This window comes from Cyprinus carpio, chromosome B21 (genome assembly GCF_018340385.1).
Source record: "Cyprinus carpio isolate SPL01 chromosome B21, ASM1834038v1, whole genome shotgun sequence".
Lineage (NCBI taxonomy): Eukaryota > Metazoa > Chordata > Actinopteri > Cypriniformes > Cyprinidae > Cyprinus > Cyprinus carpio.
The window spans coordinates 18,284,662-18,300,977 of record NC_056617.1 but is presented as its reverse complement, the minus strand read 5'-3'; the positions used below and the strand labels follow the sequence as shown (position 1 = coordinate 18,300,977).

Genomic DNA, 16,316 nt, shown 5'->3' with positions numbered 1-16,316 from the left:
AAATCTTCTATTATAAAAAATACTCTTTATGCTCTCTCTCTCTTGGGTAAGAAGGGGGAAGATGGATGTGGATAAAGGACAGTATGGATTAAATTTTAGATTTTATAATATTTAGATGTTTAAATGTCAATTATTAAAAAAGGGGTAAATTGCCCACCAGATTGCAAAAATTAAGAAATTCACAATACATTCATAATTTACTGATTCTCCCTAATTCCTCTTTTAAATCTTCCTTTCTAAAGTAGCCTACCGCTTAAAAATAAAAGTCTTCCAGTTTGGACATTCACACAAAGACCAGTCACTAATAATTTAAATACAATTACACAGAAAACTGAGACGCTACACCGCACTCGACCGCTGGATTTACAACTGAAGAGACTGGAAAAGCATAAAGCGTAAGCATTAATTTACATTTAATGCAGACATAATGTAATGTTTAATGCAGTTCATGTTTGTTTATAACAATGAATGGAATATATTTTCTTCTTCTTTGTACTTTAATATCAAGATGGTCCTGTTTAAATCAATGTGATAAACAAGTTATCCAAAACTACTAGTCTGATTATATTACCTAAAATGTGTAATGTAATGGATTACGTTACTAACTACAACTTTTATTGTGTAATTTGCAATCAGTAACAGACTACAATTTTAAAGTAACTTGATATTTATGTATTTTTAAAGCATCGTAAAAAAAAAATCTATTCCATTTAAATTTTATTGATTTAATCAATGACAGAAAAACTGAATAGAACATGATTGACGGCAGAAAGAGTTGCAAGTTGCTATACTGAATACTTGAAGTGTGAGCCTTAGCAAGCACCCGTCATTCAAAAAGAAAACATTAATATAAGTGATAAACATAATGGATTATTCCAAAAAGAAAAGGATTTGAAACGTGAAAAGATTCACACAGCTTTTGCATGACCACATTTTAATGTGAGGCACTGTCGAGAGCTACGGTGTGTCTTACTGGACACACTGGACGTCGAGAGCAGTAAATGTGTACATGAAACCGTAATATTGGTCCACATCCACAAGAAAAATATTTCTATGGCTATTCCCTCAGACCAGCTGAGAAACTGAATGAAGTAAATGTCTGCTAGCCACTGAACAAGAGGACAATATTTCATATTGCATGACAGTATCCAACATAAAAATACAAGTTTTTAGATCTGGGTGTAGGATAGGCAACATACTGCAACTGGTCAACACTTAAATAGCAATTAAAAGGTGATTAAAAAAAAAGTGTTAGTGTAAGAGGCCAACTCAATGGACTGAGATTACAGAGCAGTTACAGGCAGTGGTTATATTTTACCTGCTGACTGTACGGGGTGTGAAATCATTATGTATCACACTCGAGCGAAACTGTGAAAGTCTGGAGAGCTCTGCATTGAAAACATCAATCTTCTAATGGTTTTCATTGGCTAGCCTCAGTCACAAATGTGACCCTGGAGCACAAAAGCAGTCTTAAGTCTCTGGGGTATGTTTGTAGCAATAGCCAACAATACATTGTACGGGTCAGAATTATAGATTTTTCTTTTATGCCAAAAATCATTAGGATATTAAGTAAAGATCATGTTCCATGAAGATATTTAGTAAATTTCCTACCGTAAATATATATAACCTTAATTTTTGATTAGTAACATGCATTGCTAAGGACTTCATTTGGACAACTTTAAAGATGATTTTCGCAGTATTTTGAATTTTTTGCTCCCTCAGATTCCAGATTTTCAAATAGTTGTATCTCGGCCAAATATTTTCCCATCTTTAATAAAAAATAATTCATTGGTGGGATTATTTTTTATTCAGCTTTCAGATGATGTATAAATCTCACTTTTGAGAAACTGAGCCTTATGACTGGTTTTGTGGTCAAATATGGTAGCAGCCTATCAGATGAAGAAATGAATAAATCCAATTCGATTGACATAAATAATGCTTTTCTTCCACCAAAAAGGCTGCGATCGCAGTGGAAACCAGGAACCGTTGTGTATTCCCACAGAGAAAAATTCACAGATTCAGAACGAATGTTTGGATAAAGCTAAGACCGACGGATGAGTGACTGAATGCCTACACCATACATGGATTTAAAACACACAACTGGTACAAAACAAAACACTTTGCTTATTTACAGATTAGACAGTCTCTCGGCGAGTCCTTTGACTTTGAGTTGTCTGGAAAGTTCAAAGATCCGCTCCAGAAGGCAACAGGTCCCATCTATGGATTTAACAGACACAAGGCTATGGTATACAAAACGCTTGGGAGCCAGTATTTGAGCTTAAGAGTCCCAGGAGAAGCATCTGTGTAGATTGTATTTTTCTTTGTAAATGGTACGCCCTGAAGCGGAGCCCAGTGCATGGCGCTGTACTGTTCATGAACAGCCGAACGAGGACAGTTTTGAGTATTAGTCCGGCATGTCGATGCACAGTTTGGGCGGCGGCACAAAGTACTTGCCAGGACTTTGAGTGATCACCACACCCGTCTTCTTATGAAACATGGGAGGGATTTTAGGCACCTCGTGGATGGGCAATTCCTCGGACGCGTCTGAGTCCTCGTGGTGCAGGTCATAGGATATGTTGCCATACTCCCTCAGGAAGGGGAAGAGCTCGAGAAGAAACTGGCAGAAGTCTTTGCGAATGCCGAACCACCCTGATACAGAAGGAAATGAGAGAAGAAGAGCTCAAGTCAACACTGAAACAAAATTAGGTGAACATACAGTACAGAGTCATTTTCTTTTGCATGATTTTTTCATTTAAAACAAACTAAATACTAATATGGAACAAATGGTTTGCGCTAATCATCTGTGATACAGAAATGTCCGGAAGAAAATGCAAGTCAGAGGGGAACAAATCATGTGTAAAGAGTTACATGGCAAAATTGATCACTTATTAAAATCACTCATTACAAATAAGAAAAATAGTATTAGTAATGCCTACTTTAGCACACTTTACTTTACGTTACACACTTACTTTAGCAAGAAGACAGATATACTGAGGTTTAAAAGTTTGAAATCAGTAAGATTTGTATTGTTTTGTTTTTTTTATAAGTCTCTTTGGCTCAACAAGTCTGCATTTATTTAATCAAAAATACAGTAAACAATAACATTGTGAAATATTGTTGCAATTTAAAATAACGCTTTTCTATTTTAATATAATTTAAATGTAATTTACATTCATTTCATCACTGCTTATTATTTTTTTGGAACCGGCGATACTTTTTTCAGGATTTTTTTGATGAATAAAAAATTCCAAAATAACAGCATTTATTCAAAATAGAAATCTTTTCTAACAATGTAAGTCTTTACTTTGATCATTTTTTATAAATTTAACCCATCCCTGCTGAATAAAATTAGTAATTTCTTAAAAAAAAAAAAAATTACTGACCCCAAATCTTTAAACAGTAGTGTATATTGTTACAAAATATTTTAATTTTAAATAAATGCTGTTCTTTTGAACTTTTTATTCATAAAAGAATACTGAAAAAAGTCACACGTTTCAAAAAGTATTTTTATAACTGTTTCAACATTGATAAATCAGTATATTAGAATGATTTCTGAAGGATAACCCTAACCCTAATCATACTGAATATTCAGCTTCACATCACAGGAATAAAGTACATTTTAAAGTACATTAAAATAGAAAACCTTTATTTTAAATTGTAATAATATTTCACAGTTTTAATGTTTTTCTGTATTTTTGATCAAATAAATGCAGCCTTGTTAAGCATGAGAAACTTCTTTAAAACATGAAAAATCTCACTGATCCCAAACTTCTGAACGGCAGTGTAAGTAACACACGTCACGTACAGTGATTGCCTGCTTTCTGGCCAAACGTTGTCACCATTAGAGTCAGCAAAGAAACCCAGAGGGGAACAAACACCGGGACGTAGTTGGACTTGTAATGACCATCCAGCTTGTGAACGAGAAGAATCTGAAAACAACACAAACACTGATGAAAACCAACCCTGCATCTATAAAGCTCACAAAACAGCTGCATAAATGAAATCATATTAATCAATTAAACAAAACACTACTATTGATTAAACTACTGGGTGAACTATTCCTTTAAAGGGATACTCCACCCCAAAATGAAAATTTTGTCATTAATCACTTACCCTCATGTCGTTACAAAACCGTAAAAGCTTTGTTCGTCTTCGGAACACAATTTGAGATATTTTGGATGAAAACCGGGAGGCTTGTGACTGTCCCATAGACTGCCAAATAAATAACAGTGTCAAGGTCCATAAAAGGTGTAAAAGTAATCATCTGAATACTCCATCTGCCATCAGACGTGCAATCTGGGTTATATGAAGTGACGGGAACACTTTTTGTAAGCGAAGAAAACAAAAATAACGACTTTATTAAACAATTCCTTTGTCAACGGTCTCCTCTGTGTCTCTCCATATCACTGTATGCGCTTCTATATCATCCGCGCCACAAGGATGTGCTGTTTTCTTTCAAATCAAAGCTAAATGCATGTAGATACAGTGCATCCATGTGGCGCGGATGACACAGAAGAGCATACGGTGATATGGAGAGACACAGAGGAGACTGCTGACAAAGAAATAGTTGAATAAAGTCGTTATTTTTGTTTTTTTCGCTTACAAAAAGTGTCCCCGTCGCTTCATATAACACAGATTGCACGTCTGATGTCAGATGGAGTATTCTGACGACGACTTTAATACCTTTTATGGACCTTGACACTGCTATTTATTTGGCAGTCTATGGGACAGTCACAAGCCTCCCGGTTTTCATCCAAAATATCTTAAATTGTGTTCCGAAGACGAACAAAGCTTTTACAGGTTTGGAACGACATGGAGGTAAGTGATTAATGACAAAATTTTCATTTTGGAGTGAAGTATCCCTTTAATATCTGGTCAACTGATACATTGCACATAGCTTATATTGGTGCATGAGAGTATTCAACTCAAATATTTTGATGTGGATTTTCTGATTCACAACACAGATGCTGAAAGTTTAAAAACATGTCCTGAAATATATGATGGATTGCTGTCAAAACTCTACAGTGCTCCAGATGACAGCTGAAATTACTGCCAGCAAAAACAAAATGAAAATGATTTAATAAAGATGACTGTTCAGATGTGCTACAGTTTGAGTGCTTGATTTATAACCTGAAGAACACATCACCCTATTCATTTCAAACCAGACATCCCAAAAAGCATCATAAACCTGCAGTATGTAGAGTGTAAAGGCCTTGTTGTCTTGTCAACTGCCCTCCTGTTATTTTTCTACTTCAAAGAGAAGCCAAACTGGTGACTTCTCAATCTCTGTGTCGGGTGTGTCTGTAGCCATATTCAAATAATGGAAATACATTTAGTGAAGTAGAGCTACTGCTGCACACAAGACGGATTGTCACATGTCATTTTAGACATTGCTTTGCTCCTATCAAAAACACTGGAAAATAGCAGTATGTCAGGAGTTACTATGTAATCAAGATTAAGTACAACATTTGCCGTAATAGTTCTGTTCATATAGACTCGTGATTATATATATATATATATATATATAACAATAATCATACAATAAAAAATTATATATATATATATATTATTGTAATATTTAGTATTAGGCTCCATACGGTTGTATAAAATATTTTAGTTTAACATGGACCTTTATAGTCATGCAAGTTTTGTGATCTACAAGATTTTTTTTTACATTCATCAAATATGCATTAAATTGATCAAAAGTGACAGTAAAGCTATTTATAATGTTACGAAAGATTTGTAGATTAAATAAATGCTGTTCTAATTAATTCTCTATTCGTAAAAAGAATCCTTATCAATGTATTATAGTTTCCACACAAATATTACGTAGCACAATTGTTTTCAACGTCAATAATAATAATAATAATAATAATAAATGTTTCTTGAGCATCAAATCAGCATATCTGAATGACTTCTGAAGGATCATGCTGAAAATTCAGTTTAATCACAGGAATAAATTACATTTTAAAATGTAAAAAAAAAAATAGATATATTTTAAATAGTTATAATTTTTCACAATATTACTGTTTTTACGGAATTTTAATCAAATAAACGCAGCCTTGGTGAGCAGTAACGACAGGAACGCAGCCTTTTCTTTCAGAAAACAAAGAAAAAAATAATAATACATATATACATACACTACCGATCAAAAGTTTGGGATCAGTAAGACTTTTAATGCTTTTTAAAGAAGTCTCTTATGGTCATCAAGGCTGCATTTATTTGATCAAAAATACAGAAAAAAACAGTAATCTTGTAAAATGTTATTAGAATATAAAATAATGGTTTCTGTTTTAACATCCTTTAAAATATAATTTATTTTTGTGATGCAAAGCTGAATTTCAATCATCATTACTCCAGTATAAAGTGTCACATGATCCTTCAGAAATCATTCTAATATGCAGATTTATTTTTATTATTATTAGTGTTGTCGATGTTGGCAACAGCTGTGCTGACATTTTTTTTTTGGAAACTGTGATACTTTTTTTCAGGAATTTTGATGAATAAAAAGTTAAAAAGAACAGCATTTATTCAAAATATAAATCTTTTCTAACAATATAAATTTTTGCTTTCAGGTCTTATCAATTAAACACATCCTTGCTGAATAGAAGTTTTAATTTCGTTCAAAAAAAAGAAAGAATAAAAATTTACTGACCCCAAACTTTTGAATGGTAGTGTATATTGTTAGAAAATATTTCTATTTTAAATAAATGCTTTTCTTTTGAACTTTTTATTCATCAAAGAATCCAGAAAAAAGTATCACAGGTTCCAAAAAAATATTAAGCAGCACAACAGTTTCCAGCACTGATAATAAATCAGCATATCAGAATTATTTCTGAAGATCATGTGACACTGAAGACTGGAGTAATTATGCTAAAATTCAGCTTTGCATCACATAAATAAATTAGATTTTAATGTATATCAAAATAGAAAAACATTATTTTACATCATAATAATATTCAACAATATAACATATTTTCCTGTTTTTTTTTGATAAAAAAAATGCAGCCTTGAGCATAAGAAACTCCTGTAAAAAACATTAAAAATGTTCTGATCCCAAACTTTTGACCAGTAGTGTGTATGTATATTATATTTAACTTTTGACCAGTAGTGTGTATGTATGTATGTATAAGAAATATAAGAAAACAGTTCTTTAAATGCATCTCACAATATTACTGTCCCTGTATATTGAGTAAAGAACACAAACATGAAGATAATCTGTTTCTAGACTGGGTAAAAAAATCAGTATGGGCTGATCTCTACCCAACACATGCACTGATGTCTTCAGCATTGCGTAAACACAATTAAGTAAAAACTGAATGATGCTGGAATCAGACCTCAAAGGTAAGCAGGGGCACCACTATGGTCATCCAGCTGATCGCCATGGTGATGTGTGTGCGCCGCTGCTCGGCAATGACATCCATGGACCGCAGGAAGAGCACAGACCAGACAATGTAATAGAGCACCACCAGACACAAGAAGGACATGAGAATCCACAGCGGCACGCACACCACCTGGAAGAGACACGGCACTCACTCTCTTAACAAGACACAGAGCTCACATTACAAAGCTGGAGGCCCAACTGCAGGTGACGGATGCCCTCCTTACCAACCACGGCCAGCTGATGATCACATCCAGTCTCAAAGCGATGAAGATGAACTGAAGGATATTCACAGAGCACAGGATCTCCAGCTGATGGAACAACACAGAGTGTACAATCAGGCATCATTCATTTCAGGAAACACAAAAATAAACACAATTCTTCTGTCTGTAAACACGACATGCTCAGAGAGATAAGCTCGGTATCATGTGGGTGAATCTCACAAGAACTGTGGGTCATAGATCAATAAACAAAAAACATAAGAAAACATTGTTTATCAAGGAAATAGAGCCTGCTTTAGGAGGAAGATTTTTTCTTTTAACTGTGACAATATTTTATATATTTTTTCTTTACCATAGTACAAAATTATAATAAAAAAAGTTATTTAATATTTAGTTTTCTTTTCTTTAAACCATTATATATATATATATATATATATATATATATATATATATATATATATATATATATATATATATATATATACACACATACATACCATATACATATATATATATATATACATATACATACATATACATATATAATGTCAAAGATGAAAAATAAAACAAACAAGGTTTATTTAAAACGAGAATCATTAGATCTCATAAAATTACTAAAATACTAATTAATTGTAATTTTAAATCTTTTAAAATCATTGCCACTGTCATTAATCATTTAAAATATAATAAAGTTTAATGTGATCACTTTTTCTTTTATATATTTTAATAAGAAGGTCAGAATAAGATTGTTGTTTCATTTTTACATAAAAAAATATGTCATACAAATATTTCACCCATATTTTGACATTTTATTTTCACATATGTTTTTAAAACATTAAAGTAGATGCTTTATTTAATATGCTTTCCATGCAAATCACTTTTGTAAATTTAAAATGCGAATCTCGTCTTTGACCCATAAACCAAAGATTAAAAATATAATTGTAATAAAAACAACTGTGACAAATGGGAAGAACTAAACTGTCATGAAACTACTGTCAATACAAAAAAAAAAAAAAAAGGAGCAAAAATCAGGCTTTGTTTTCTATGCATAAAATATCTTATTTTTATTTTGGCATGAACATAATTTGTTGGACTTCAACGGTACTGAAAAGGGTCGCTGTAGTTTGTTACAGACAAATCTTCCTCTGTGTTTGTAAATCACGGCTGATACCTCGAGCGACCGGTCGTGTCTGAATCCCCACACGCACGCCGCCACCGAGACGGGCGAGACGAAGAAGAGCGGCATGAAGACCAGAAGCCAGAAGTGTGAACCCCGCTGCACTCGGTCACACACCAGCACCTCGAAGGTGAGCAGGAGGAGGTGGATCCCCACAGCGATCAGCATGGCCTTAAAGTCCACGCAGGTCTCACCCTCAGCCCTAAAGACCACAACTTACTGCATCACCACAATCACACTTCCTTAAAGGGACAGGTCACCCAAAAATCACAAATCTGTCATCATTTACTAACCCTCATGTTATTCCAAACCTGTATGAGTCTGTATGAACACAGAAGAAGATATTTGGAAGAATGATGGTAACCAAAGAGTTGTCAATGGCTACCGTCAACTGTTTGGGAACTCATACAGGTTTGAAACAACATGTGAGTGAGTAAATGATGACAGAATTTTCAATTTTGGGAGACCTGTCTCTTTAAGTCATAAAGGCAACATTCTCACAAAGTTTACTAGTGTGCTGGCAAGACTTTACCCACAACAGAAGCCTAAATAACATTAACCAAATCATTATTTTGATACCGTTTATACACAAATTATTCTTAATAAGACTAGGAAAGTGTATCAGGGTCATTAACCGTTTAAAGCCTGACATATCACCTTAAGACAAAATAAAAAGGTTGCACATGTATTTTGCATTTTGTGTCATATTTAATACATCAGGCTTTTATGGGTCACACAGTATGATATACTCAGACTCAGAATACGGAGGAAAAAACAGCTCAGATTTATTCAGAAAACCCAAAACTGAGCAAAAACTATGCAATTTTGGTGCTACGCGAGATGGCCAAAGGATAGGATGAAATTCTCGGAGCTTGTAATGTAAATCAATGAGATCTTGACTTACATAAACTATGATAGAAATATCAGTTGACACTCCGTATCTCCAATAATACGCGAGATGATATTTAAATGCTTAACTTGATTATCAAAACATATAATGCGATGCAGTACAATGATAACTGAGAGATGAACAAATTAACGTTCCTCAAAACCCCGATGATTTCAGACTGGAACATAAACATGAGTTTATTATGTATTGATAATCAAGTAAGCCTAAACTCCTTCAGTCCAGAAAGTGTTCATCTTGAAATGAGCGTATATAACAGTATATAAGCTATTAAAGAAGCAAATGATTTAAATCAGCAAAAAGGCATGTATGCCACAGTTTTAGAATGACACTGGTAACAGATTAGATTAGGGAACATATGTTCACTATTAACTAAGAGTTTCCCTTCAAGAAACTCAGATATTGACCTTAAGTAAGGTAGTTGTTGTAGTCGGGATAAGAGATCTAGAATACGGTCATGCAGAATAAAGCATTTATTATATGTGCTTTATACACAATAAAGTGACAATATGCTGGTAATATGCAGCTAATAAGCAACTAGTTAATAGTGAATAGTGTTCTCTAATCTAAAGTCATACCAAAGGTCTTTCACTTGCTAAAAAAATAACAATCAAGCACAATCCAGAAGGTATGCAGTAAATTATGTTTTTCAGTACAGTTTTGATCATGTGGATCAAGGTCGCTGCTATTCATGCTTTAAACATGATACAGTAGTAATACTAATAAGTGTCTTCATTGCAGACTCAATCCTATAAACTACACAATATTGATCATAAGTAGGGTTGGGTATCGTTTGAATTTGATCAATTCTAATCCAGATTCTGCTTATCGATTCCCAGTTTCAGTTCCAGTGTGTAAGTCAAACATATTTATCCTGTGTGTCTCTTTTTGCTAAACATTTAATTGCTGCTGAATACCATGAACAAAAACCAGCTGGCTGCATAAAAACTGGAATCGATTAAAAGCTGTCTGTGTGGAAAATAGAGCCGCACGATTCTAAATAAATTGACTTTTTTTCTTTTCTTAAATGGGGCTTGTAGCTCTCACAATTCTGAAGAAAGAATGGAATGATTCAATGATTTGCTCAAGATTCACTTGTTTCGTTACTGGACGAATCGAGGCTTTTGAATGAATCTCTTGAAGGAATGATTCAAAGACAAATGCATTTTTAACAGCCCCTTTAAAAATAAAAGATGCACACACAGGAACTGATTTTCGACTGATTCCCAACCCTAATCCTAAGAAGGGAGAAGTTGTGTCTGACCTGTACTGTGGGTTGTGCGCCCAAACCCCGGTGCCCACCGAAGCCCCAATGATGACCATGAGTTTCCAGAGCCAGATGGGCGCAAACACCGCCCAGTAGCTCCACTGGATGATGCCATCCAGCCTCAGCGACAGCAGCACAGAGAAGAGCAGCAGACAGGCGTAGATCAGGAACTTACTGCAGGACAACAACAACAACAACAACACACATGCAGTCAGAGCACAAGCTGCACACATCTGATCATATCAAAACAAACATATCTGAGAAGCTTAGCGCTGTTATAAACAATTAACCGTGATTCATCACATCCAAAATTATATATATATATATATATATATATATATATATATATACACAAACAGTTTATATTTTTAAAAATGTTTTTAATATATTTACATGTATGTTTATAATCTTATATTATATATAAATATATTTAATATATAAACAACATATTTTTCTTAAATATATACATGCATGTTTTTATATTTTTATATACATAATAAGTATACACAGTACACACACACTTGTATAATGTTAACAAAAAGCTTTATTTTGGATGCGATTAATCGCTTGACACCACTACGAAAATTAACCATGGATTTATTGTAGTAAAAGTGTAGTAACCACGGTTTTTGGTGTATTGGTTACCATTTTAATAACCACAGTTTTACTACAAATGCTATCGTTAAAATATGGTTAGTGTAGCAAAACAATCAATGGCTAATAGTTTGTTTGTTTTGTTTGTTTAATTTGATGGTTAATTCTCGTACGTCCGCGAACGAGAATCTTTAGGAAGACTGGCGTGTCGTATTTTAATTCAAAGCTTTCGGTTTCAAGTGTGAGAACTGTTTGCTTCACTGCGAGTGTCCCGCAGAGCTGAGAAACTACGCTGAGACCAAACCAAAGGCCTGCACGGGGAACATTAGCCGCTAAGCTAACTAGTGAACGGTAGCGAATTAAAAACAAAGCGCCGGGCTTCATCCTTCACGTAACAAACACACGCACACGCATCTTACCTAGGGTTGAAATCTTGAAAAACGCCTCGGAGATTCATGGTTTCCTCTTCAGACCATAGTTAGATGAAGAGAGAAGGGAAGGCTGGCACTCGCTCGCTTCAGAGCACGGTTGGCAGAGGCGACCAAACACGGTGACGTCACACGCCCGTCTCTGCCAGCCTGATGACGCTGTTTACGTCATAGCTGATTGTGAAAACAAACATGTTTGTTTATTATTTCAAGCTCACTGTAGCGAAATGCAATGTTACATTCATAAGCTGAATTTCTGAAATCCAATTTTATACATTATATTTTATATGCAATCACTAAAGGGTCGAAATGAAGAGCCATTAATACAGTTTTGTTAAAGAAAATATTAAAACTTCACATCTATTTAATCTTATCAGAGGGAGAAAATGCTTGTCTATCAGAAAACACACTGTTCGTGGTAGTATAACCTACCCTGACCGAATACTTTTCATTTCAGTGTTATGAAATTTCTACAATGAAGCGCATTATATCTAGAAATGAACAGCATGCTAGCAGAAGATCAGCATTTTTGGAAAACTTATGTATATGTATGTTAATTTATACTGGATCATTTTGTTTTTATATGTCTAAATGTTATTTAGATACATATGCAATACATAATTTAGAAGATCAACATTTTTTATAATGGTTATTTTTGTTTTTATATGTCTAAATGTTATTTAGATACATATGTAATAAATAATTTGTAAAAAAAATATGTATCATAATAAACTGTATTTTGCACCAAAGAGAATACATAGATGTACATAATACTCACAATTGCTTATTTAAAAATGTATATGTTACCTTTATTTCCAAGTGTAGTTGAGAAACATGATTGGTGACATGGAAAAATGTCTGTTGAGTGCTTTATTACTATTAGTATTATTATTATTTTTTGTTAATGTATGGAAAACCATGTGGCATTAAAGTTGGTTAATATTTACATAAAATCAGTATTGTTTCATGAGGACATAAAATCCACCAAACTGTAGAAATGACCCTGAACCCATTTCACATACACCAGTGTTAAAGTATGTGCAGGATAAACACTTTTTGCAATCACGAAACTTTAATCTGTAAATCCAATAATTTAAGTGAAATATAAAAGGTGGTGATGTGGGCTGGAACAGAAATGACAGCATGAACGGATGCAGAATAGGCAATACAAAGATTCTTCCTAACACACAAGCAGAATGAAAACATTTTTTAGCACATGAAAGGTCTATTTACATTGATATACACAAAAATATTTTAGAATTTAATCATATAATGTATGATTACAATTTAAAGCATGGTTACTGTAGGAACAATCATCAGCTAACGCAAGATTAAAAAATTAAAAAGCATTGTTTTTAATGAGCTTCCATATTAGTGCACAAGTTCCAGCTGATTAGACGCGAAAGGTAAGACTCCGCTGACGTAATACGCAATGCCGAGCGAGAGCAGAGCAATGACGAGGAGCAGCAAGATCACTCGCCAGAAGCCAAGATCTTCCACAAACTCCTGCCATGTAGTGCGGAAGCTGGACAGCACGCCATCGCTGTGATGCAGGTGTGGGTTGAGAAGAGAGTGGCTCTCCATGGCACTGCAGGAGAAACAGCAGCCCATAATGAGTAAGAACGATGCGTAAGTTCAAAAGGTGGGATTGTAAAAAACAGGTACTGGTAATCATCTCACCTTTCATTCTCAGCCATGTGCATCTTCTCCAGACTGGAATGGGAGCTGCGGTTGAAGCCCTTCACTTCCTGTTCCTCCAGCCCCTCCAGCAGATGGAGCGCGTCCTTATTCACACCGCGTCTCTTGGCCAGCACCAGCGGAGTGGCTCCATTGTGATTACTGTTCAGATCAAAAAGCATGGACATAAAGCGGTCAGACTTTATGTGGCAACTAAAGGATAAATCATCAATCTTTATCGAGCAAGACACCACATTTCAGAAGACCCTGGACCACAAAACCAGTCTTAAGTGTACAATTTTCGATACATCATCTGAATAAAAAGCTGAATAAATAATCTTTCCATTGATGTATGGTTTGTTAGGATAAGACAATATTTGGCTGAGATGCAACTATTTGAAAATCTGGAATCTGAGGGTGCAAAAAAATCTAAATATTGAGAAAATTGTCTTTAAAGTTGTTCAAATGAATTCTTAGCAATGCATATTACTAATCAAAAATTAAGTTATGATATATTTACAGTAGGAAATTTACAAAATATCTTCATGGAACATGGTCTTTACTTAATATTCTAATGATTTTTGACAAAAATTAAAATCGATAATTTTGATCGATAAATTTTTTTTTTTGGCTGTTGCTACAAATATACCCCAGAGACTCAAGACTGGTTTTGTGCTCCAGGGTCACATATGTTAACTGTTAGTTAGAGGTTTTCAAACTGGGGTCCGGGGCCCTCAGGAGACCACAAGGAGCAACTAATGGGTCAGCAGAAAAAAAGAGAGTGAAGTGGGAAAATAATAAATAGAATAATAAAATCATTTTCAGAATGTGATATTATGCTTAAAGACCGGCCAGAAATCCTGAGATTAACTAAACAGAAAGTACTTTCCAGATAACACTGTACACATTTATTCTTTCACATTTACACAACTGTTCAATTTCTTTTAAATGTTAAAAAAAAAACTCTTGTTCACCAAGACTGCATTTGATCAAAAATATTGTGAAATATTATTACAATTCAAAGTAACTGTTTTCTACATGAATATACTGCAAAATGTAATTTATTTCTGTGAGTCAAAGCTGAATTTTCAGCATAATTTCTCCAGTCTACAGACTGTCACGTGATCCTTCATTCTAATATGCTGATTTGCTGCTCAAGAAATATTTCTGATTATTTTAAAAGAACAGCATTTATTTGAAATCCTTTGTAAGATTCTAAATGTCTTACGGTCTCTTTTGACCAATTTGATGTGTTGCTGAATAGAAGTATTAATTTCTGTTAAACTGCAGTGCACTGTATGTTTTTGAAACATTTATCTAGCTTTATATTATATTATTTTATGTGATTATTATATTTGGGGGTCTGTGCCTTCGAAAAGTTTGAAAACGCCTGCAAAACTTCTTAACTTCCGTCTCTTATTTCATAGTTTTGATTTTCCTAAATAAAATATATGTAAGTGTCATAAAATTTGTGACTGGTAAGGTACCTTCTAATAGCATGTGGATGCCAGTATAGGACTACGGTAATTCAGTATCATTATATATATATATTTATATATATATATATATATATATATATATATATATAAAATCCCCCGTCACAAGATCATAAAGACACTGACCAGATGTCAATCTTGAGGCCGTTGGTCACCAGGAACTGGATGGTGTCTACATGGCCACACATGTGCAGTGCCGTGTTGCCCTGCGAGTCAGTGGCCAGCAGATCCGCACCAAACTTATGCAGCAAAGAGCAGATCTCCACGTTTCCCCGAGCGGCGGCCAGGTGCAGTCCGGTCCGTCCGCGGCAGTCCCGGGTGTTGGGGTCGAACCCGGACTCCAGGAGCCGTTTAGTGTGAGCCAGATCCCCGTCGATACAGGCCTGCAGCAGCGGCACGGTGGTCTGCAGGGAGTCGCTGATGAAGACGTAGGACATTCTGCACCTGATATCTGAGATTAGGAAATAAAAATCACATTTGGAACATATTTGGAACAGCTGACAACATCACAATGTTAATATTTAAAAACTACTTTGATGTTACCTTTATAATCATCAAGCAGTCATATGTAGACTTTTTTTTTTTTTTACAAATTCATTTCTCACACCACACAGCTATTAATGAACTGTAAACAGTTGCTTAAAAAGTCTAAACACACAGTTTTATCATCTAAAGTACAGTTCAGGTTTCTGTGTTAGCATGCATGTATTTATGATGCATGCTTCTTGCACCACACAATAGGTTAAAGCTTCTAAACCTGTAAACGTTTAGAAAATAAAGGTTATTAATTATGCTGAAAATATCATTTATATTACATGTAAACTAAACTTCAGAAATGATTACAAGCTAGCGGACTAGCTTGGTCAAGCTAGTGTTATTCAACAAAGCAAACAAACAAAACACACGACTGTGACCAACAACACCGCTTAATAACTTACTTTATAATACGAACTTATAAAAGATAAATCAATACCTCGGAGTGATATCTAGAATGTATCTTCTCAAATCCGCTGCTTTCCCAGCCTCTGTTGTGGGAAAACAGAAATTAAATGACGTGAAAAGACGTGACTACAAGCCCCAGAGCATGTTATGATTACAAATATTTGACTTCCGCGTCTTAGCCTCACAATCTGGTCAGTGTAGTTTTTCTGCCGCGCTTGACTATTAG

At 34.5% G+C, this 16,316-nt stretch overlaps 2 protein-coding genes across 3 annotated transcripts; both read right to left on the bottom strand.

The window, feature by feature from the left end:
• Positions 1 to 1,798: 1,798 nt before the first annotated feature.
• Positions 1,799 to 12,141, bottom strand: LOC109058782 (transmembrane protein 185-like). The gene is made up of 7 exons (XM_019075978.2): positions 11,967 to 12,141; positions 10,951 to 11,127; positions 8,774 to 8,981; positions 7,609 to 7,692; positions 7,338 to 7,514; positions 3,806 to 3,929; positions 1,799 to 2,649 (listed from the first exon to the last, which is right to left on the bottom strand). Exons 1-7 carry the CDS (start codon positions 12,002 to 12,004, stop codon positions 2,405 to 2,407), a joined length of 1,053 nt encoding a protein of 350 aa, XP_018931523.2. The 5' UTR covers positions 12,005 to 12,141; the 3' UTR covers positions 1,799 to 2,404.
• An 887-nt stretch (positions 12,142 to 13,028) lies between these two features.
• Positions 13,029 to 16,274, bottom strand: LOC109058573 (ankyrin repeat domain-containing protein 46-like). 2 transcript variants are annotated; one of them, XM_042747626.1, is made up of 4 exons: positions 16,122 to 16,274; positions 15,275 to 15,599; positions 13,656 to 13,814; positions 13,029 to 13,563 (listed from the first exon to the last, which is right to left on the bottom strand). In XM_042747626.1, the coding sequence occupies exons 2-4, from the start codon at positions 15,583 to 15,585 to the stop codon at positions 13,347 to 13,349; spliced, it is 687 nt and encodes a 228-aa protein (XP_042603560.1). In that variant the 5' UTR covers positions 15,586 to 15,599; positions 16,122 to 16,274; the 3' UTR covers positions 13,029 to 13,346. The 2 variants fall into 2 exon arrangements, with proteins under 2 accessions (XP_042603560.1, XP_042603561.1); XM_042747627.1 differs by having other exon boundaries at positions 16,087 to 16,223.
• Between the last annotated feature and the right edge of the window lie 42 nt (positions 16,275 to 16,316).